Source organism: Bubalus kerabau, chromosome 2 (assembly GCF_029407905.1).
Source record: "Bubalus kerabau isolate K-KA32 ecotype Philippines breed swamp buffalo chromosome 2, PCC_UOA_SB_1v2, whole genome shotgun sequence".
Classification (NCBI taxonomy): Eukaryota; Metazoa; Chordata; class Mammalia; order Artiodactyla; family Bovidae; genus Bubalus; species Bubalus kerabau.
In genome coordinates, this window is record NC_073625.1 from 130,337,837 (window position 1) to 130,362,684 (window position 24,848).

A 24,848-nucleotide genomic window follows, 5' to 3' on the forward strand; every position below is an offset into this window, starting at 1 on the left:
AGATTCAGTGTGGCACACGCTGCCATTGTGGTGTTTACACGTAAATCATTAGTAAACCTCCACATGGCAGCCTATTCTTTGCCTCTATAGTTTACAAATATCCTCCTCTGGAATGGTTTTAAGCATGGTTTTATCCGTAGGTAAAGACTATGACATTAAATACAGGAATACGATACTCAAGCTGTACTTTTCAATAGGCCCTGAGGGATAGGGGAGTAAAAGGGAGAGCAGCCTTTTTAAAGGGCTGCAGTTTTCATGCTTTACAAAAACTCTGGATATCTTTTAAATATCCAGAATATGATGTCCATGATTTTATGAACTTCATTCTTCATTAGTATAGTGTGCAGAAAATGTAGTCAGTGATTTTGCTTGTGTGTGTGTGAGATATAGTTAAACCAGCAAATATCCTTAGCCACCTTTGGGAGCAAGGAAACAGGTTGATATACCTACCTTCTCAGTCACTCCTGCTGGCTAGATCCACAACTCCTTATCTCTGTCCTGTTTTCTTTCTTTACTTGGTAGATGGTTTACCTTTTGATTTCCAACAAGGCATTTGGTTTCCACAGAATGGGCCAAAGAGGACCAAGGATTCAGCCTTCTTAGCCGACCTACAACAGGCTTTGGCCATGATGGAGGATTTGATCAAGTCCTGTGAGTTGGCCATGGACCTGGCAGCAGTCACTGGATGTCCGGTATGTTCTGTAGCAAGTGTTGGGACATTTTAACCAAAGGCAGACACAATCCTACAAGGGTAGGAGATACTGTGGCAAAGTTAGAGAACTGATCTGTGGGGAAGGAATTTGACTCTGGGCAAAGTGACCTAAATTGGTCAGCACACGTGTGCTATGGGATTCCAAGCAGCACCTCTGCATTTTTAGGAATCTTGGGTGGTGGTTCTTGGGGTCCCAAATGGTGAAACTGATCCACACTCTGGAAAAAGCAAGAACTCAAGGATCAGAGCATATTGGGCAGGAGAAAGTGCTAAAGGAATTATTTATTTTCTCACTCATGGCACCATTAAAATATCAAGAGATTTTCCTTCTTTAGCTTTATTTTCTCTGTGAAAATTACTTTGAAAATGGATCCTGAGTGAACGTCTAACCTCATTTTACATCACAGATCCAAGAAGAGGTCCAACGAGCATATATTGTATATTCCTTAATCCACATGCTTAAAGAAAAATACGAAAAGAGGGAGTGCTGGGGACTGGGTCATCTCAACTCTGGCATTAGAGTTAATCCCAAGCAGGCCAGACCCAGGCATTCCAGGCAAACCGTCCTCTAAGACTGTGTGATCTCACTGGGACTGGGACATAATTAATATACAGCTTGTTTTTGCTGTGAAGTACTCTAGATTTTGACTCAGATGTATTTGCTGTCATTGTCATAACAAATTACCACAAGCTTGGCAGCTTAGAATAGCACAAATTTATTATCTTATAGTTCTATAGGTTAGAAGTAGAACATAGTCTCACCAGGCTAAAATCAAGGTGTCTGCCTTCCTTTCTGGAGGCTTTTGGAGAGAATATTTCACTGCCTTTTCCAGTTTACAAGGGCCACCCACATTCTTCCACTCAAGGTATCTTTCTCCATCTTAAATACCAGCAACAGTGGGTTGAGTTCTTCTCACTTCACATCACTCAGACCATCTCTTCTATTTCTCTTCCCTATTGGAGTATAATTGTTTTACAATGTGTGTTAGTTTCTGCTGTATAGCAAAGTGAAATTAGCTATACGTATACATGTCGTTGTTTAGTTGCTAAGTCATGTCTTACTCTTTTGCAACCTCATGGACTGTAGCCCACCAGGCTCCTCTGTTAATGGGATTTCCCAGGTAAGAATACTGGAGTGGGTTGCCATTTCCTTTTCCAGGGGATCTTCTTGACCCAGGGATCGAACCAGTGTCTCCTGCTTGGCAGGATTCTTTACCACTGAACCACCTAGGAAGCCCACACATATACATATATCCCCTTTGTGGTGTTTCCTTCCTTTTTAGGTTACCACAGGGCATTGAGTAGAGTTCCCTGAGGTGTTCAGTAGGTTCTCATTAGTTATCTATTTTATACATAGTATCAACAGTGTATATGTGTCATTCACAATCTCCCAATTCCTCCCCACCTTTCCCCTTGCTGTCCATACATTTATTCTCTATGTCTGTGTCTCTATCTGCTTTGCAAATAAGATCATCTATACTTCTTCCACTTTTAAGGACTCTTGTGATTACATTGGGCCTAACTGGTTAATCTATGATAACCTCCATATCTCAAATTCAGCCAATTAACAATCTTAATTCATTTGTCATATAACTTAACATATTCTCAGTCTCCAGGGATTAGGACACAGGCATCTTTGGGAGGCTACTATTCTGCCTCTCACATGGGGATCAAGTATTCAAAGAATTATATTTCAGATACTTTCCTTCTCTTTTCTTCCCTTTCATTTTTACCTGGATTTAAAATTCTATTTATTGAGGTCTGGATAGATGAAATGACCCTTTTATTTCTTTCCTTGTCAGAAATCAAACCAAGCAAATTAGTTAGGACCAAAAAAATTCCTGTAATTTTTTATTTCCCTCCCTCCTGGATTTTCTCTGGCCAGCATCTCAGAAACGGCTACACTGGGTTTGCTGAGATCTGGGCAACGATGCTGTTACTGTCCCCTGGGACTCCAAAACACTCTCTGCTTACTACTGATGCATGATTTAAGAGGGTATTCATGAACCATGCGGCGTGGGGCAGAGGGGATTGTTTTCTTGATAACTGTTTCCTTCTTTGGCTAAGGAAAGTCAAGAAAGCAACTTGTTTAATCATTTGGAACATCTTTCTGTTCTTCTTTTTATCTTTGAACACATGTCAGCTAACCATATTACATCCATTTTCCTGAATCAAAAGAATATCCTGAAACCTGTACTCAGGACAGGAAACTCCCAGCTATTATTCTCAGTGTAAGTAACATACAAAGAGGAAGTTATGAGAAAAGAATGATTAAAATGTGAGTAAATAGCAATCTACTCTGATTTCACTCCAAACTGGTTTGCAAAAAAGATGAATGAGTTTATAGAATTTTAGAGATTTTTTAACACCAGTGCAAAGAACTTTTCTTCCCCATGTGTCCTCAGAACATACACTCTATGGTTTCTTTCTCACTAAGACTTTAACTTCCTTTACATCTAGTATATTAAGTAATGTATCCTGACAGTTTTATATAATCCTATTGAGTTATGGAAGAGCAGACATTGGATTTTTCAGCTTTCTGATTCAGGAACAGGTCCATGAAAAGAAGAGTTAAGTCACCCCAATCATGTGGTTATCAGCTAGGACTATTTCTTTGATCTCTTCGCTCCCTATCCCGGGTGCCAACCTCTCAACATATTCTTCATCTGATTCTATTTAGAGTTTACTAACAACTCAAGTACTATTAACTCAGATCTAGTGATTTTGAGATTCTTTGCATCAGCTTCATAGAACTTTATTACAAGATACTTACAGTCACGTGTTGTAGGGAAAGATAAATTCAGACCTTAAGTTCTTAGTTTCCCTACTTGACATCCAATATTAATTTGATTTTGTGAAGGAAAGAAATGGAAGTTGGTGGGTGAGTTCATAATTAAAACAACTTAAAAAATGCCCTTCTGATATTTACATTTTTTCCCTTTTGTGTACACTCAGTTTTTGGTTTAATTTAATCACAGAAGCTTTAAAAAGTTTTTAAGAAAGTTTGTTTTGTGGAACACTGAGATGTCATTTACTTCTCTCTCCTTGCAAAAAAAAAAAAAAAAAAATTCCCCCTGTTTAATCCAATACATAAAATATAGATGTATTTTGAGTTCTTTTAAATTCTGACTTGCCAGGAACAAGTTCCAAAGTTGAATAGTAACGGTTGAATGAAATATTTTTATTTTCTGGAACAAACTTATGTTATTCAACAAAGGAATTATTTTTATTACAAATTTACTGTGGGCCAGGGCCAGGTATTTTATTTTCTATTTTAGCTCCCGCTTTCCTTGCCATAGTGTTGGCTGCAGAAATAAGGGTGAGTAAATAATCTTGATGACTCAGCAGAATTGCCTTGGGCTTCTCACAACACCTATGTTAAAGGGTGATTGTGAGGAGTAAATGAGAATTAATTAATGTCAGATGGTCTCCTCCATATGAAAAACAATGGCCTAAAAACTCTAGTAAATGCTGCCATTTTCATATGTGGGCATTTTGTAAGTCAGACCTCTGATGTAAGAATTTCAAATGTGACTACATTAAATCATAAGGCACCCAGCACCATGCCTGGGTGGTGGTAGATGCTGAATATAGAACCCAGTGCTGACTTATTTGGGTTTTTAATCAGGCTGGAAAGGAAGGAACCCCTTTGCTTCTGGCAATTGTAATCGCAGGCCCCTGTGTCCTACAGCTTCTGCTTTTCATTTCTGGATCAAGCTTTGTGCTAATTCATTTATCCAGATGTTTCCTGCCTCTTTGCGCAAAAATACATAGCTCTGTCCCTTTAGCTGTGGTTGCCAGGAGTGAAAACCTGACCACTGAAAAGAGATGTCTTCCCTACATTCACACTCTCAGCCAAATTCTGCATTTGGTTGATATGCCCTGTGCTGTGCTGTGACAAATCGTTTCAGTCATGTCCAACTCTTTGCAACCCCATGGACTGTAGCCCATCAGGCTCCTTTGTCCGTGGGATTCTCCAGGCAAGAATACTGGAGTGGATTGCCATGTCCTCCTCCAGGGGATCTTCCTGACCCAGAAATCAAACCTATGTCTCTTATATCGCCTGCACTGGCAGGCAACTTCTTTACCCCTAGCGCCACCTGGGAAGCCCCTTGGTTGATATAGTCATATTTTAAATTCTTACATCAGAGCTCTTACCTATAAAATGTCCACATGTGAAAATGGTTCAGTTCAGTTCAGTCGCTCAGTTGTGTCTGACTCTTTGCGATCCCATGGACTGCAGCATGCCAGACTTCCCTGTCCATCACCAGCTGCTGAAGCTTGCTCAAACTCATGTCTATTGAGTCAGTGATGCCATCCAACCATCTCATCCTCTGTCGTCCCCTTCCCCTCCTGCCCTCAATCTTTCCCAGCATCAGGGTCTTTTCAAATGAGTCAGCTCTTCGCATCAGGTGGCCAAAGTATTGGAGTTTCAGCTTCAACATCAGTCCTTCCAATGATCACTCAAGACTGATCTCCTTTAGGATGGACTGGTTGAATCTCCTTGCAGACCAAGGGACTCTCAAGAGTCTTCTCTAACACCACAGTTCAAAAGCATCAATTCTTCGGCTCTCAGCTTTCTTTATAGTCCAACTCTCACATCCATACATGACTACTGGAAAAACCATAGCTTTGACTAGATGGACCTTTACCAGCAAAGTAATGCCTCTGCTTTTTAATATGCCATCTAGATTTGTCATAGTTTTCTTTCAAGGACCAAGTATCTTTTAATTTCATGGCTGCAGTCACCATCTGCAGTAATTTTGGAGCCCCCCAAAATAAAGTTTCTCACTGTTTCCATTGTTTCCCCATCTACTTGCCATGAAGTGATGAGACCAGATATCATGATCTTAGTTTCCTGAGTGTTGAGTTTTAAGCCAATTTTTTCACTTTCCTCTTCACTTTCATCAAGAGGCTCTTTAGTTCTTCTTCACTTTCTGCCATAAAGGTGGTATCATCTACGTATCTGAAGTTATTGATATTTCTCCCAGCAATCTTGATTCCATTTTGTTCTTTATCTAGCCTGGCATTTTGCATGATATACTCTACATATAAGAAAATGGTAGCATTTACTAGATTATTTTGCCATCATTTTCCATATGGAGGAGACATCTGATATTTCATTAGCTTATTTGTTTGGAGGAGCCCCTGTTTTGTATCTCTGAGCTCACACCCATCAGATTCATCAACACACCAAAGTGAGGGTCACACCATTACATCACTAGTAGAAAAATGGGTTGGGGCTATATTTATTTCCTAAAACTGTCATAGCAAAACACTACAAATTGGGTGGCTGAAAAAACACAAAATTTTTTTCTCTCACAGTTCTGCAGGCAAGAATGCCAAAATCAAGGTGTTGGTAGGCCCATGCTCCCTCTGGAGATTCTAGGAAAGAATTGTTCCTTGCTGGTCTTCTGACTTTGTTAACTTAGAGCTGCATCACTCCAGTTTCTGCCTGTCGTCCTGTCTTCTCTTGTGTGCGTCTCTGTTTTCTTTTCTTATACGGACATTGGTCACTGGATTAGGGCCCACCCTTATCCAGTACGACCTCATTTTAACTAACAACATCTGCAAAGAGCATATTTCCAAATAAAGTCACATTCTGAGATCCTGGGTGGACGTGAGTTTTGGGGGAAATACTGTTCAAGGCAGTTCAAGGTCATCACTGAATTGGCTTCCTCACAGTGCTGAGCATTTAGTTTTGTGTCCCTCCAGGCCCTCATTAACTGTCAATAAATGATTCAATACTTTTGGGCACAAATATCCACAAGAAGTTGTGCATGTGGTCTCTGATCTTGGGACCAACTCTTGTCTGATTGGCAAGAAAGGATACATATGGTTGAAAAGATGGCAATAAGTCATCCTTAGTCCTGTTGAGAGCAATCCCCCTACCCTCTTCCCTTTGGAAGTGGGGGGCCTCCACACAGGCATGTGTCCATGATGGTAATATATGGACACCTGTCCTTCATCAGTGCTATACAGAGTATATGCCCTCAGCCACCACAGGATGGGCCTCAAGCATTGAGATGTCTGATCCCATCGCTAGTGTGGTCCTGAGAAAGTTGATGCAAGATTACCTGAATGATATGCAGCCCATCTCTTCCAAGTCATCCCCCAAAACACAGCAGTTTCCTCTAGTAACTCCAGTGGTGACAGGTTAACTGGAAAAGGCAATCATATGGCCTCAAGAAGAGTCAGAACTATGACAGGAAAGGGGTCATGGATGTGGGAACTCGACAATTCTAGGACACATAGCAACTCTAGGGGTTTGGCCTGGGAAATCAGCTGGGGTTCTCACCTGTGTGCTCTACCTATACATGCCAGGTATGTCCTCTCTTCTCACTGCCCACTGACTATTTTCCCCTCATCAGTCTCTTTTCCTCTTCCTCATAGTTTCCGGTGACTTACTTTCTCCATACCTCTTTTTCCTTATCATTTATTCCAGCTCCGGCCCTCTCATAACACATCTCACAGTTACAATTCCTGCTGCTTACTGCTTCCCCCTCAGATCTCCTCAGTTCTCACAGGGATCAGACTGGCCATCTGGCACATCTTTTTTACACCAGGCCTCTGTGGTCAGGGACTGGCCCATCTCTGGATTCACATCCTTTGCTCAATCACAACCATGGCTGTGGGAGGGATGAGAAGTATAGAGGTTGTAAAGGACAAAAACACTGCTGCCAAAGGTGGCCTCTTCAACCTCTACAGCCCATGCCTTGGCAGGTACCTTAGTTAACATCACCCACCCTCTGTAGGTCATCAGAGAGTATAACTGGGTTTGTTTCCTGCTTCCCCATTCTTCTGGCCTCTTTTAGAATTGCTTTTAAAATCTGTGATGGTAAAAGGAATCCAGATTGGAAAAGAAGTAAAACTCTCATTGTTTGTAGATGACATGATCCTCTACATAGAAAACCCTAAAGATACCACCAGAAAATTACTAGAGCTAATCAATAAATATAGTAAAGTTGCAGGATATAAAATTAGTACACAGAAATCCCTTGCATTCCTATATACTAACAATGGAAAAACAGAAAGAGGTATTAAGGAAACAATCCCATTCACCATTGCAACAAAAAGAATAAAATACTTAGGAATAAATTTACTTAAAGAAACAAAAGATTTATATATAGAAAACTATAAAATGCTGATGAAAAAAATCAAAGAGGACACAAATAGATGGAGAAATATACCATGTTCATGGATTAGAAGACTCAATAGAAAATGAGTATACTACCCAAAGGAATCTATAGATTCAATGCAATCCCTATCAAGTTACCAATGGTATTTTTCATAGAACTAGAACAAACAGTCTCATGATTTGTATGGAAATACAAAAAAACCTTGAATAGCCAAAGCAATCTTGAGAAAGTATAATTGAACTAGAGGAATCAACCTGTCTGACTTCAGACTATACTACATAGCTACAGTCATCAAGACAGTATGGTACTGGCACAGAGACAGAAATATAGATCAATGGAACAAAATAGAAAGTCCAGAGTTAAATCCATGCACCTGTGGACACCTTATGTTTGACAAAGATGGCAAAAATATACAATGGAGAAAAGACAGTCTCTTTAACAAATGGTGCTGGAAAAACTGGTCAACCACGTGTGAAAAAATGAAACTAGAACACTTTCTAACACCATACACAAAAACAAACTAAAAACGGATTAAAGATCTAAATGTAAGACCAGAAACTATAAAACTCTTAGAGGAAAACATAGGCAGAATACTCTCTGACATTAATTACAGCAAGATCCCTTATAACCCACCTCCCAGGGTAATGGAAATAAAAACAAAAATAAGCAAATGGTACATAATTAAACTTAAAATCTTTTGCACAACAAAGGAAACTATAAGCAAGGTGAAAAAACAGCCTTCAGAATGGGAGAAAATAATAGCAAATGAAACAATTGACAAAGAATTACACTTCAAAATATATAAGCAGTTCATGCAACTCAATACCAGAAAAATGAACAACCCAGTCAAAAAGTGGGCAAAAGAACTAAACAGACATTTCTCCAAAGAAGACATAAAAATGGCTAATAAGCACATGAAAAGATGCTCAACATCACTCATTATTAGAGAAATGCAAATCAAAACCACAATGACGGATCATCTCACACTGGTCAGAATGGCTGTCATCAAAAAGTCTACAAACAATAAATGCCTGAGAGGATGTGGAGAAGTGGGAACCCTCTTACACTATTGGTGGGAATGCAAACTGGTGCAGCCACTATGGAGAACAGTGTGGAATTCCTTTAAAAAAAAAAACCTGGGACTAGAACTGCAATACAACCCAGCAATCCCACTGCTGGGCATACACCCCTAGGAAACCAGAATTGAAAGAGACACATGTACCCCAATGTTCAGTGCAGCACTGTTTACAATAGCTAGGACATGGAAGCAACCTAGATGTACATCAGCAGACAAATGGATAAGGAAGTTGTGGTACATAATACACAATGGAATATTACTCAGCTATAAAAAGGAACTCATTTGAGTCAGTTCTAATGAGCAGAATGAAACTGGAGCCTATTATACAGAGTGAAGTAAGTCAGAAAGAAAAACACAAAGCTGTATATTAATGCATATAAATGGAATTTAGGGCTTCCTGGTGGTGCTAGTGGTAAAGAATCTGCCTGCCAATATAGGAGACACAGGAGATGTGGGTTCAATTCCTGGGTTGGGAAAATCCCCTGGAAAAGGGCATGGCAACCCACTCCAGAATTCTTTCCTGGAAAATCTCATGGACAGAGGAGGCTGGAAGGCTACAGTCCATAGGGTCGGAAAGAGTTGAACATGACTGAAGCGACTTAGCACTCATGCATTAACTCCACTGAGTGCTCAGCTTCGGCAGTGGGATTGTCACTCAGAGAAGCATATCACTATCCCCTATGGAATTTAGAAAGATGGTAATGATGATCCAATGGTGGAAAGTTCTGACAAAACATGGTCCACTTGAGAAGGGAATGGCAAACCACTTCAGAATTATTGCCTTGAGAACCCCATGGACAGTATGAAAGGCTAAAAGATAGGACACTGATAGATGAACTTCCCAGGTTGGTAGGTGCCCAATATGCTACTGGAGATCAGTGGAGAAATAACTCCAGAAAGAATGAAGAGACAGAGCCAAAGCAAAACAACACCCAGTTTTGGATGTGACCGGTGATGGAAGTCAAGTCCGATGCTGTAAAGAGCAATAATGCATAGGAACCTGGAACGTTAGGTCCATGAATCAAGGCAAATTCAGTTCAGTTCAGTTCAGTCACTCAGTCATGTCCAACTCTTTGCGACCCCATGAACCGCAGCACGCCAGGCCTCCCTGTCTATCCCAACTCCCAGAGTCCACCCAAATCCATGTCCATTGAGTCAGTGATGCCATCCAACCATCTCATCCTCTGTCATCCCCTTCTCCTCCTGCCCTCAATCTTTCCCAGCATTAGGGTCTTTTCAAATGAGTCAGCTGTTTGCATCAGGTGGGCAAAGTATTGGAGTTTCAGCTTCAACATCAGTCCTACCAATGAATACCCAGGACTGATCTGCTTTAGGATGGACTGGTTGGATCTCCTTGCAGTCCAAGGGACTCTCAAGAGTCTTCTCCAACACCTCAAATCAAAATCATCAATTCTTTGGCTCTCAGCTTTCTTTGTAGTCCAACTCTCAGATCCATACATGACTACTGGAAAAACCATAGCCTTAACTAGACGGACCTTTGTTGGCAAAGTAATGTCTCTGCTTTTTAATATGCTATCTAATTGGTCATAACTTTCCTTCCAAGGAGTAAGCGTCTTTTAATTTCAAGGCAAATTGGAAGTGGTCAAACAGGAGATGGCAAGAGTGAACATTGACATTTTAGGAATCAGCGAACTAAAATGGACTGGAATGGGTGAATTGAACTCAGATGACCATTATATCTACTACTGTGGGCAAGAATCCCTTAGAAGAAATGGAGTAGCCATCATAGTCAACAAAAGAGTCTGAAATGCAGTACTTGGATGCAATCCCCAAAATGACAGAATGATCTCTGTTCATTTCCAAGGCAAACCACTCAATATCATAGTAATCCAAGTCTATGCCCCAAAGAGTAATGCTGAAGAAGCTGAAGTTGAATGGTTCTATGAAGACCTACAAGACCTTCTAGAACTAACACCCAAAAAAGATGTCCTTTTCATTATAGGGGACTGGAATGCAAAAGTAGGAAGTCAAGAAATACCAGGGCAAATTTGGCCTTGGAATACAGAATGAAGCAGGGTAAAGGCTAACAAAGTTTTGCCAAGAGAACACACTGGTCACAGGAAGCACCCTCTTCCAACAACACAAGTAAAGACCTTACACATGGACATCACCAGATGGTCAATACTGAAATCAGATTGATTATAGTATTTGCAGCCAAAGATGGAGAAGCTCTATACAGTCAGCAAAAAAAAAAAAAAAAAAAGACCGGGAGCTGACTGTGGCTCAGCTCATGAACTCCTTATTGCCAAATTCAGACTTAAATTGAAGAAAGTAGGAAAAACCACTAGACCATTCAGGTATGACCTAAATCAAATCTCTTATGGCTATACAGTGGAAGTGAGAAATAGATTCAAGGGATTAGATCTGATAGACAGAGTGCCTGAAGAACTATGGACAGAGGTTCATTGTATAGGAGGCCGTAATCAAGACCATACCGAGGAAAAGAAATGCAAAAAGGCCAAATGGTTGTCTGAGGAGGCCTTACAAATAGCTATGAAGAGAAGTGAAAGGCAAAAGAGAAAAGGAAAGATATACCCATTTGAATGCAGAGTTCCAAAGAATAGCAAGGAGAGATAAGAAAGCCTTCCTCAGTGATCAATACAAAGAAATAGAGGAAAACAATAGAAAGGGAAAGACTAGAGATCTCGTCAAGAAAATTAGAGATACCAAGGGAATGTTTCATGCCAAGATGGACACAATAAAGGACAGAAATGGTATGGACCTCACAGAAGCAGAAGAGATTAAGAAGAGGTGGCAAGAATACACAGAAGAACTATACAAAAAAGATCTTTATGACCCAGATAATAACGATAGTGTGATCACTCATCTAGAGCCAGACATCCAGGAATGTGAAGTCAAGTGAGCCTTCGGAAGCATCACTACAAACAAAGCTAGTGGAGGTTATGGAATTCCAGTTGAGCTATTTCAAATCCTGAAAGATGATGCTGTGAAAGTGCTGCACCCAATATGCCAGCAAATTCGGAAAACTCACAGTGGCCACAGGACTGGAAAAGGTCAGTTCTCATTCCAATCCCAATGAAAGGCAATGCCAAAGAATGTGCAAACTTCTGCACAATTGCACTCATCTCACATGCTAGCAAAGTAATGCTCAAAATTCTCCCAAGCCAGGCTTCAACAGTATGTGAACTGTGAGCTTCCAGATGTTCAAGCAGGATTTAGAAAAGGCAGAGGAACCAGAAATCAAATTGCCAACATCCATTGGATCATCGAAAAAGCAAGAGAATTTCAGAGAACCATCTATTTCTGCTTTATTGACTATGCCAAAGCCTTTGACTGTGTGGATCACAACAAACTGGAAAATTCTTCAAGAGATGGGAATACCAGACCACCTGACCTGCCTCTGAGAAATCTGTATGCAGATCAAGAAGCAACAGTTAGAACTGGACTTGGAACAATAAACTGGTTCCAAATTGGGAAAGGAGTACGTCAAGGCTGTATATTGTCAAACTGCTTATTTAGCTTATATGCAAAGTACATCATGAGAAATGCTGTACTGGGTGAAGCACAAGCTGGAATCAAGATTTCCAGGAGAAATATCAATAATCTCAGATACTCAGGTGATACCACCCTTATGGCAGAAAGTGAAGAGGAACTGAAGAGTCTCTTGATGAAAGTGAAAGAGGAGAGTGAAAAAGCTGGCTTAAAACTCAACATTCAAAAAACGAAGATCATGGCATCTGGTCCCATCACTTCATGGCAAATAGATGGAGAAACAATGGAAACAGTGACAGACTTTACTTTTCTGGGCTCCAAAATCACTGCAGATGTTGGCTGCAGCCATGAAATTAAAAGATGCTTGCTCCTTAAAAGAAAAGCTATGGCAAACCTAGAGAGCATATTAAAAAGCAGAGACATTACTTTGCTGAAAAAGGTCCATCTAGTCAAAGCTGTGGTTTTTTCAGTAGTCATGTATGGATATGAGAGTTAGACTGTAAAAAAGCTGAAGAAAGAAAGTGCTGAAGAACTGATGCTTTTGAACTGTGGTGTTGGAGAAGACTTTTGAGATTCCCTTGAACTGCACAGAGATCAAACCATTCAATCCTAAAGGAAATCAGTCCTGACTATTCATTGGAAGGACTGATGCTGAAGCTGAAACTTCAATACTTTGGCCACTTGATGCAAAGAACTGATTCATTTGAAAAGACCCTGATGCTGGGAAAGATTGAAGGGGGAGGAGAAAGGGACGACAGAGGATGAGATGGTTGGATGGCATCAGCAACTCAATGGACATGAGTTTGAGAAAACTCCGGGAGTTGGCGATGGACAGAGAGGCCTAGCGTGCTGCAGTCCATGGGGTCACAAAGCATCAGACACACTGAGCATCTGTACTGAACTGAACAACGATCCTTATGCAAGGCAGCAAAAAAGACACGATGTAAAACACAGACTTGAACTTTGTGGGAGAAGGTGAGGGTGGGATAATTTGAGAGAATAGCATTGAAACATGTGTATTACCATATGTAAAACAGATGACCAGTGCAAGTTTGAAGCATAAAGCAGGGCACCCAAAGGTACTCTGGGGCAACCCAGAGGAATGGGGTGGGGAAGTAGGTGGGACTGGGTTTTAAGATGGGGGGACACATATTTACCCATAGCTGATTCATGTTGATGTATGACAAGTGCCATCACAATATTGTAAAGTAATTAGCCTCCCATTAAAATAAATTAATTTTGAAACAAAAAGCTGTGCTGGGACTTCCCTGGTGGTCCAGTGGGTAGGGCTCTGCACTCCCAGTGCAGGAAGTCAGGTTCAGTGCAGTGGGTTCAGCATTTGATGCAGTGATCCTTTATGAAGACTCATGGGAGAAATTTCTTTCATATCTTATTAACAAGTTGATATGCTTTTCCTGCCGAGAAGGCGATGGCATCCCACTCCAGTACTCTTGCCTGGAAAATCCCATGGACGGAGGAGCCTGGTAGGCTGCAGTGCATGGGGTCGTGAAGAGTCGGACATGACTGAGCGACTTCACTTTCACTTTTCACTTCATGCATTGGAGAAGGAAATGGCAACCCACTCCAGTGTTCTTGCCTGGAGAATCCCAGGGACGGGGGAGCCTGGTGGGCTTCTGTCTATGGGGTCTCACAGAGTCAGACATGACTGAAGCGACTTAGCAGTGCTTTTCAGCAGCAGCAGCAGTGCTTTTCCTGAACAACTGGTTTGGGCAAGTCTTCAGACATAATGAACTGTATGCTGCTGCTGCTAATTTTCCAGGCAAGAGTGCTGGAGAGGGGTGCCATTGCCTTCTCCGAATGAACTGTATAGTTTTGCATATTTCCTTGTGTACTGCCTGCTAGATCAGAGCCTAGTCTGCAGCAGGTTCGCCTGGCTTTATTGTATGTGTTTTATGTACATCTTCTTCATCTTATTGTTTTAAGCTCTATTTTTTCTTCACCCTAATCTCCTTGGTTATTTTCTGTCTGCCTGTTTTACACAGACAGAAAATATATATTTTATAAGATCTGGACATGGAACAACAGACTGGTTCCAAATGGGAAGGGACTACGTGAAGGCCACTTATTTAGCTTACATGCAGAGTACATCATGAGAAACACTGGGCTGGATAAAGCACAAGCTGGAATCAAGATTGCTGGGAGAAATATCAGTAACCTCAGATGTGCAGATGCTACCACCCTTATGGCAGAAAGTGAAGAACTAAAGAGCCTGTTGATGACAGTGAAAGAGGAGAGTGAAAAAGTTGACTTAAAACTCAAATTTCAGCAAACTAAAATCATGGCATCTGGTCCCATCACTTCATGGCAAATAGATGGGGAAACAATGGAAACAGTGACAGACTTTATTTTTCTGGGCTCCAAAATCACTGAAGATGGTGACTGCAGCCATGAAATTAAAAGATGCTTACTCCTTGGAAGGAAAGTTGTGACCAACCTAGACAGCATATTAAAAAGAAGAGACATTACTTTGCTAACAAACATCCGTCTAGTCAAAACTATGGTTTTTCCAGTAGTCATGTATGGATGTGAGAGTTGGACTATAAACAAAACTGAGTGCCGAAGAATTGATGCTTTTGAACTGTGGTGCTGGAGAAGACTCTTGAGAGTCCCCTGGACTGCAAGGAGAACAAACTGTCCATCCTAAAGGAAATCAGTCCTGAATATTCATTGGAAGGACTGATGCTGAAGCTGAAACTTCAATACTTTGGCCACCTGATGCGAAGAACTGACTCATTTGAAAAAATCCTTATGCTGGGAAAGATTGAAAGCAGAAGGAGAAGGGGACGACAGAAGATGAGATGGTTGGATGGCATCACTGACTCATGACATGGACATGAGTTTGAGTAAACTTCGGGAATTGGTGATGGACAGGGAGGCCTGGCATGCTGCAGTCCATGGGATTGCAGAGTCGGACACAACTGAGCAACTGAACTAATCTAATTTTTGAAATGAAATGGAGTATAAATCAATTTTTAAATAGAAACTACTGAATACAGTTGTTCCTGTGGCAGATATTAAACACCTTCTTTTGCAAGCCTTGACTAAATATATTTCCTGCACTTTATATGTCTGAGTAATATAAATTAAATGGTTATAAAAGAAGACAGCAATCACTGAGGGCTGGAGTGGTTACAATTAAGTGGGTGCAGGAAGTATGTGTATAGAGTGAGTAACTTCTCACAGATCCTTATGAACCCATTACCCACCTGTCTTAGTTCGTGGTCAAGCTGAGTTTATGCAACCTGCAACAGGAACATCATGCTTTTAGGAGAGAAGGCCTTGTAACTGGGGTTTTTACTCCTCAGTGAGGACTTCATTCACCACATTTACCGCATGTAAATTTTATAAAAGAAAAAGAGGAAAACAGTACTGAAATTATGACACACACACCATGAAACTGATTAGAATTTATTGCCTTGAGGTTTTTATTTAGACTTTCAGATATACAGTCATTTTAAAAAGGTATTTACAGTTCAATATACATAATATTCTTTTAATGGTACATGATATTGTTGTTCTTTCACTAAGTCAGACATGACCTCTTTATGACCTCATGGACTGCAGCACACCAGCCTTCCCTGTCCTTCACTATCTCCCAAAATTTGCTCAAACTCTTATCCATTGACTCAGTGATGCCATCCAAGCATCTCATCCTCTGTCATCCCCTTCTCCTCTTGCCCTCAATCTTTCCCAGCATCAGGGTCTTTTCCAATGATTCAGCTCTTTGCATCAAGTGGCCAGCCAAAGTATTGGAGCTTCAGCTTTAGCACCAGTCCTTCCAATGAAAATTTGTAGTTGATTTCCTTTAGGATTGACTGGTTTTATCCCCTTGCTGTCCAAGGAACTCTCAAGAGTCTTTTCCAACACCACAGTTCAAAAACATCAATTCTTCAGCACTCAGCCTTCTTTATGGTCCAACTCTCACATCCATCCATGACTACTAGAGAAACCATAGCTTTGACTATGATGTGTCTGCTTTGGTTTGTCATAGCTATTCTTCCAACAAGCAAGCATCTTTGAATTTCATGGCTGCAATCGCTGTCTGCATTGATTTTGGAGCCCAAGAAAATGAAATCTGACACTGTTTCCACATTTTCCCCATCTATTTGCGATGAAATGATAGGACCAGATGCCATGATCTTCATTTTTTGAATGTTGAATTTTAAGCCAGTTTTTTCACTCTCCTCTTTCACCTTCATTAAGAGGCTCTTTAGTTCCTCTTCATTTTCTGCTGTTAAAGTGACATATCTGAGGTTATTGATATTTCTCCTGGCAATCTTGATTCCAGCTTGTGATTCATCCAGCCCAGCATTTCACATGATGTACTCTGCATTTAAGAGTACTATGGGGTCGCACAGAGTCGGACACGACTGAAGCGACTTAATAGTAATAGTAGTAATGTACATTATATCTAATAATGACTTTTAAATTGTGAGGATTTATCTTAGCTAGATATAACATAGGGAAATATCTCTGTCTTGGTCTGATTCAAATAATTTTTTCTTTTGGTGTTTTGATTCAGGAAAATAAATTCTTGATTATGTACTTTAGTGATACAGTTTTTTATAAATACCACATTTCTAGCTCATCACACTCCGCTACTTTTAGAGAGAGCTCAGAGAAGGCAGAATCACCTCATTTGGACTTTCAGCCAGACATTTGAGGGTGGAGGGAGAGGCATCATAGTGAGTGTGTGCCTTAGAACCAAAAAGGTTAGACCAAAAACAAACAAAAAAAATTGTCATTTGGGATTAAGTTTACACTGTTCACTCACTCTGAAAAATGCAGTTGTTGTTTAGTCGATAAGTTGTGTCCAACTCTTTTGCGACCCCACAGACTGTAGCCTGCCAGGCTCCTCTGCCCATAGAATTCTCCAGGCCAGAATACTGGAGTGGGTTGCCATTTCCTACTCCAGGAGGTCTTCTCGACCCAAGGATTGAACTTGCATCTCCTGCATTGGCAGGCAGATTCTTTACCACTGAGCCACTAGGGAAGCCCAAAATGCAGAGTTGAATGTAATTACCATTTCCTTTACAATGTTATAAAGATTAGGTCATCCTAAGCTTTCTCTTTCAGAACAAATCTCATGTTCTTATGTTCTCATGTTGCTGAGGCAGACGTTAAAATACATCTGAATTAGGATGGAACCCACAGATCACCAAAGATCTATACTGCAGCAAAGATACTGGCTTTCTCAAACATAATTAAAACATTAATATCTTGCCCTTATTAAGTAGTGTCATATCAAAAACAAAGAAAAGGAAATGGAATTCTGCTAGCTCAAATTAATAAGATAAAAATATAAGAGTACCAATACCTTTAGTTCAAAGTATTTCTAACATGCTTTATGTTTATTACCTTATACTGCTGCACTATTCCTTATTAACTGACTGACACCATGCCGATTGAAGCTCATAAAATTGTCGTTTTGGTAAGTGACAGATTAGCCTGACTGACAGTTGTAAGATTGTAAATGTCAAATAAGCATGCTCTGCAATTTGGCAGCTTCTTTTTTATCAAGTAATTTAATAGCTCCTTTTTGTGTATATCTGTGTTTCCCAAAGGATGATATTGGAAAATTCGGCAAGTTGTTGATGCATGGTTCTTTCAACGTTTGGACAGTTCACAAAGATCGTTATAAGATGAAGGATTTAATTCGATTCAAGCCCAGCCAGAGGCAAATCTATCTATTTGAACGGGAAATAATGTTCTGTAAGATACAGTTGGAGCCCAGTGACCAGGGCCTGTCCCCTCACTACAGCTTTAAGAAGTCTATGAAGGTAAAGGTGTCCTATTGCACTCGGGAGTCAGCACAACCCTGTGGGGAGAAATATTGTTATCTTTACTTTATAGATAAAGAAACTGAAGCTTAGAGAGGCGAGGTTAACTTGTCAGATGCTACAAACAGAGCGAGAATCCACCCAGGTCTGATTCTAGAGTCAGAGCTTGTAATCAGTCACTCAACAAGCCCAGGGCTGGCTCAGGTTGCCTTTGTACTGGGTAGAGAAAAGGGACCCTGTGGCAGCCTATCTGGACAAACTAATTAAAAAGTACCCTCTTTTGTCCAGGCAGAGGATTGAAAGTCTCAGAGATTAGAGCATGGGCTGAATTTCATCTTCTCAACCATGCATCTTTTCATACAAATGTAGGCAACACCTGATCCTGGGGGTCCAGGAACCCATGTCCACACCAACCACTGCCTCTTGCTTGTATGAGAAATATTTCATAGCTAGCGATCACATATACACATACATGCTCTTGTGATTAAAATTGTTAATTTATTCATAGTGCTTTTTATTTATGTTTCATAGTGGACACTAATTCAGTTACTATTATGTAGAGATTTGTTAAATACTCAGGTATTAAAGGAGAGATCACCATTTTGCTTAACGTTGAAGGCTACACCTGTGCCTGTGGAATGATATCATCTGTGTTGTCCTCTGAAACAGACAAGATAAATGACACAAGCTGTGTTTTATGTTCCTTGGGGTTGTTAACAGAGAACAGTAAAACACTTAGAAGAAAGATGGAAGAAAAGAGATCAAGGGTAGAAAGAATTGGAGTGACAGACAGGGATAATTCTTAAATTGGAAGAGATGGCATAGAGAATTTTCTTCTTTGTTTACAATAGTTGATGACACTTTCAATTCGCCAACTTGGAAGGGGGAGCAACAGAAAGTTTGAAATTGCCAACCAAAATGGACTTGAAAAATACATCCTACAGGTAAAATTCATGCCTTTCCCATAAGTGTCTCTCCTCTTTCCCTATCATGTTCCCATAACTCAGCAAGTGTTTTTTATCTCATTCTAAAAGTCACCCAGAGAATAAAAGTCCTGTCCAATATGTACGAGGTGATGATAGTCAGTATTTTCTTATCTGTAATTGCAGGCAGCTTCAAAAGAAATCAGAGATTGTTGGTTTTCAGAAATAAGTAAATTATTGATGAAACAACAAAACAATATTAAAGGTAAGTTTACCCTTGCTGACTTCAGTTTGGGGAGTATACTTGTTCCACCTTTGTGTGGAATCAGTGTGGTGGTGTGGAGATTGGGGATATTGTTAAAGAAAATGATTTGCCTAGAAAATAACTGTGGGCACATTTTCATAGTACCTGGAAGCACCTGTGCTTGCTTTAGATGGTGTAGGGGTTTTGTAATTGTGTGTATGTCCCTTTTAGACATGATCTCACCTACCCAATTGCCCTGACCCAATTTTCTCAATCAGAAGTCAATAATATGCAGCCCAGAGGAGGGTCCTCACCAGAACTCAGCCAGGCTGGTGCCCTTATCTCAGACTTCAGCCTCCAGAACTGTAAGAAAGAAACTTCAGTCATTTACAAGCCATCCAGGATATGGCATTTTGTTATAGCAGCCTGAATTAAGACAGCAGACTTGATGAAAATCAGTTGGCCATAGATATAGAATTCTTGTTGACAGTCTTTTACTTAAAGCACTTTTGTCATCCCACTATTTTGTAGCCTCCATAGTTTATAATAAGAGTTAAGCTATTAACTTATTAAAAAATATTTGCATGATACAGGTTGCTTTTCTCTTGCTGCTTTCTAGATTCTCTCTTTCTCTCTCTTTTTTTTTAATTAAAGGGTCATTGACCTTCAAAGTATGTTTGTTCCAGGTGCACAGCTTAGTAGTTCAGTATTTCTATACACAAAATATTGCCACAATATATGTCAAAAGGTATACTGTCTGGGAATTCACTGGCAATGCAGTGGTTAAGACTCCACACTTCCACTGCAGGGGGCACAGGTCCAATCCCTGTTCAGGGGACTAAGATCCTGCATGCCACACAGCATGGACAAAAAAATAAAAGTATATTGCCTATGTTTTCCTTCAGGAGTTTTATGGCTTCAGGTCTTACATTTAAGTCTTTCATTTATTTTGAGTTTATTTTTGTACATGGTGTGAGAAAGTAGTTAATTTTGATTCCCTTGCATGTAGCAGTCCAGTTTTCCAACACCATTTGTTGGAAAAGCTGTCTTTTCCCCAATGTATATTATTGCCTCCTTTGTCATAGATTAATTGTCTACATAAGTGTGGGTTTATTTCTGGGCACTCTATTCTGTTCCATTGATCTGTGTGTCTGTTTTTGTACCACTACTACATTTTTTCATTACTGTATCTTTGTAGTATGGTTTGAAATCACAGCTCATGATACCATCAGCTTTGTTCTTTCTCAAGATTGTTTTGGCTATTCAGGTCTTTTGTTACTATACAAATTTAGAATTTTTTTTTTTTACTTCTGTGAAAAAATGCCATTGGTATTTTGAGAGAGATTGCATTGAATCTGTAGATTCCCCTGGGGAGCATAGTCATTCTTAACAATATTGACTTCCAATCTGTGAGCATGGTATAACTTTCTATTTGCTTGTGTTGTCCTAAATTTCTTTCATCAATGTCTTATAGTTTTCTCTCCTTGGTTAGATTTATTCCTAGGTATTTTATTCTTCTTGATGCAATTGCAAATTAGATTTTTTCTTGATTTCTCTTTCTGATAGGTCATTGTTAGTGTATAGAAATGCAACAGATTTGTGTATATTACCTTTGTATCTTGCAACTTTATGTAACTAGTTGCCTTCCCCTTGATGCTTTTAATTTTGCCATTTTAATTACAACCTATCTTAGTATGGATATCTTTGGGTTCATCTTGTTTGGGACTCTCTGTGCTTCTGAACCTGGATATCTGTTTCCTTCCCCAAGTTAGGGAAGTTTTAAGCTATTGTGTCTCCAACTTCTCTCTCTCTTTTTCTAGAACCCCTAGAGTGCAAATATTAATATACTTGATGTTGTCCCAGAGGTCTCTTAAACTATCTTCATTTTTTACAATTCTTTTTCTTTTCTCTGGCCAGCTTGGGTAATTTCCAGTATTCTGTCTTCCAGTTTGCTGATCCACTCCTCTGTATCATCTAATCTACTGTTGATTCCTTCTAATGTATATTTAATTTTAGTTATTGTATTGTCTAGCTCTGCTTAGTTCTTTATATTTTCTAACTCTTTAAAAATTGCTCTCTATGTTCATCTATTTTTTAGCTCATTCAGCAGAGGGCATGGCAACCCACTACAGTATTCTTGTCGGGAGAATCCCCATGGACAGAGGAACCTGGTGGGCAATGGTCCATGGAGTCACAAAGAGTTGGACATAACTGAGCAAACTAAGCACAGCACAGCACGGCATTTTATTAGCTTCACCTTGAGCTCTTTATTGGGTAAATGAGTAATAATTATTGCTTAATAGTTCTTCTAGGGTTTTATTCTTGCTCTTTCATTTGGAACATTTTCCTCTGTCACCTCATTTTGCCTAACTTTGTTTTTATTTCTATATATTCTATCAGCTATGTTTCCCACATCAGAGATGTGGCCTTATGTGGGAGATGTTCTATGGGGCCCAACCTCTCTTTGATCACCTGAGTGATGTGTTCTAGGACTGCCTCCTCTGTGAGCTGTATGGACTTTTCTGTTGTGATGAGGCTGACTACTATAAGCATACTTGTAGCCAGGGCTGGCCCCCATCCCAATTGGCTGCCAGGCTCTGCCTCTTTGAGGATGCTCCTTGCCTGCTGGCAAGCAGTACTAGGTCCTGGAGAAGTTGGCTTTGTGACTCAGGGGTTCCCAGGACTAGCACTGGCCCACTAGTGAGTGGGTCTGAGTCCTGGGCCCTCTGGTGGATGAGGCTGGGTCCCTGAATGACTTGGAGATTCATGGGGTCTTAGGGCATCAGGCCTGCTGCTGAATGGGGCTGTTTCCCAGAACCAATCATCTAGAGGGAAGATGGCACTTGCCAGCACCAGTATCCTCATGGTAGAATGAGCTCCTAAATATGGCTGCTGCCAGCACCTGTATTCCCAGGGAGTTCCTAGTTTCTTCCTACCTCTCTGGGAAGTTCTACAAGATTAGCAAGTGGTCTAACCCAGGATTCTTTGAAACTATTTCTTCTGACCTGGGTCTTAGAGCATGTGAGATTTTGTACATTCTCTTTAAGAGTAGAGTCTCTATTTTCTAGTGCCCTCTAACTCTCCCAAAAGTAATCCCTGCTGGCCTTCAAAGCGTTTGACTCTGGGGGCTCATCTTCCTGGTGCAGGACGGCTGAGCTAGGGAGCTCAATGTGGGGCTTGTATCCCTTGCTCCTTGGGGAGAACTTCTGCAAGTGTGATTATCCTCTTGTTTGTGGGTTGTCTACCGAGTGGGTATGGGTTTTAACTCTACTGCTTTTCTGCCCCTCATATTTATCTCATTTTAGTTCCTTCTTCATATCTTTAGTTGTAGATAACCTTTTCTGCTAATCTTCAGGTGTTTCTTATCAGTAGTTGCTCTATGCTGCTGCTGCTGCTAAGTCGCTTCAGTCGTGTCCGACTCTGTGCGACCCCGTAGACGGCAGCCCACCAGGCTCCCCCGTCCCTGGGATTCTCCAGGCAAGAACACTGGAGTGGGTTGCCATTTCCTTCTCCAGTGCATGAAAGTGAAAAGTGAAAGTGAAGTCGCTCAGTCGTGTCCGACTCCTAGCGACCCCATGGACTGCAGCCCTCCAGGCCCCTCCGCCCATGGGATTTTCCAGGCAAGAGTACTGGAGTGGGGTGCCATTGTTGTAATTTTGATGTAGTCATGAAAGGAGGTGATCTTGTGGTCTTCCTAATCTGCCATCTTGGCTATCTCTACTTTCTTTGTCTTTTGACAGTTTGATCATATTATGTATAGGTGGGTGTTCTCTGAGTTTTTATTTCTGGAGTTTTTAGATCACCTTGGTTGTGTAGATTAGCATTTTTCTTTGAATTTTGGAAGTCTTTAGCCATTATTTCTTTAAGTATTAATTTTTTCAGTCCCTTTTTCTGTCCTCTGGGACTCCTGTTAGGTGTATGTTGATATGCTTGTTGGTGTCCTACAGGCTTTTAAAGCTCTGTTTATTTTTTTCATTCTTTTTCTTTCTATTCTTCAAATTGGGTAGTTTCAATTAACTCATGTATAAGTTCTCTGATTCTTTGCCTACTCAAATTAGCTATTGAACCATTGAAGTGAATTTTTCACTCCAGTTATTATACTTTTCAATCCAAAATATCTATTTGGTCCTTTTAAAGTATAATTTCTCTCTCTTTATATTCTTTATTTGATGAGAGTTTGTTTTCATACTTTAGTTCTTTATATATGGCTTCCTTTCATTCTAAACATTTTTTTTTTAAGTTGATTTAAAGTCTTGGTCTGGAAAGTGCAATATCTTGGCTTCCTCAGGGACCCTGATGCTGGGAGGGATTGGGGGCGGGAGGAGAAGGGGATGACAGAGGATGAGATGGCTGGATGGCATCACCGTCTCAATGGACATTAGTTTGAGTGAACTCCGGGAGTTGGTGATGGACAGGGGGGCCTGGCATGCTGTGATTCATGGGGTTGCAAAGAGTCGGACATGACTGAGTGACTGAACTGAACTGAACTGAAGATGGGGGGAAAGATATGATTTAATTTTGCCTTTGAACTATTTATAATATGCTAAATACATGTTATGGTAATGGAATATGTGTGCTCTGGAGGCATAATACAGAAAGATATAACAACCCTAGTAGGAAAAGTTACTTATTTTCCCCAGAAACTAACATTCTAATTACAATATTGTTCTAGAAATCCTTACTCTCTAGATCAGTGTTTCACGAAGTGTGGTTTAGGGAAAACTTGCACTGGAATTGCTTGAAGAGCTTGGGTCAAATGCAGGTTTCTGGGTCCTAGCCTAGAACTGTAAAATTAGGATTGCTAGGGTTTATGCTTGGAAATATGCATTGTAGTTTATTAAAGTTTCCGGGAAGAAGCCTTAAACAATTTTTAAAAGAGCTTTATTGAAAAAAATACAGCTTTATTGAGATATAATTGACATAATAAATTGCACATATTTAAAGTATACAATTTGGTAAATGTTGACACATGTCCACACCTGTAAAAGCATCACCACAATCAAGATAATGAACACCTCTTTCATCCCCCAAATTTTCCACATGTTTCTTCTTATGACCTTTCTCTTGTACCTCTTTTATCCCTTTACAGCTCTCCAAGTGATCACTGATCTTCTATCACAATAGATTATTTTGAATTTTCTAGAATTCCATAAGGAAACATATAGCATGTACTTTTTTTGGTCTAGTTTCTCCCACTTAGCATAATTATTTTGAGATACATTCATGTTTCTTTGTGTAGCAATAGTATATTCCTGTTTATTTCTGTGTAGAGTTCCATTGTTTGGATGTACCCCAGCTTACATACGGAGAAGGCAATGGCACCCCACTCCAGTACTCTTGCCTGGAAAACCCCATGGACGGAGGAGCCTGGTAGGCTGCAGTCCATGGGGTCGATAAGAGTTGGACACGACTGAGTGACTTCACTTTCACTTTTCACTTTCATGCACTGGAGAAGGAAATGGCAACCCACTCCAGTG

The 24,848-nt window shown here is 40.3% G+C and overlaps 1 protein-coding gene across 1 annotated transcript in view; it reads left to right on the top strand.

The window, feature by feature from the left end:
* The window catches only part of MCF2L2 (MCF.2 cell line derived transforming sequence-like 2), a 209,737-nt gene that overhangs the window by 161,239 nt on the left and 23,650 nt on the right, over positions 1-24,848 (top strand). The window contains exons 22-25 of the mRNA XM_055570098.1: positions 567-692; positions 17,989-18,204; positions 19,056-19,148; positions 19,314-19,392. Of these exons, the coding sequence (XP_055426073.1) occupies positions 567-692; positions 17,989-18,204; positions 19,056-19,148; positions 19,314-19,392 (514 nt within the window). The remainder of the gene's footprint in view (positions 1-566; positions 693-17,988; positions 18,205-19,055; positions 19,149-19,313; positions 19,393-24,848) is intronic.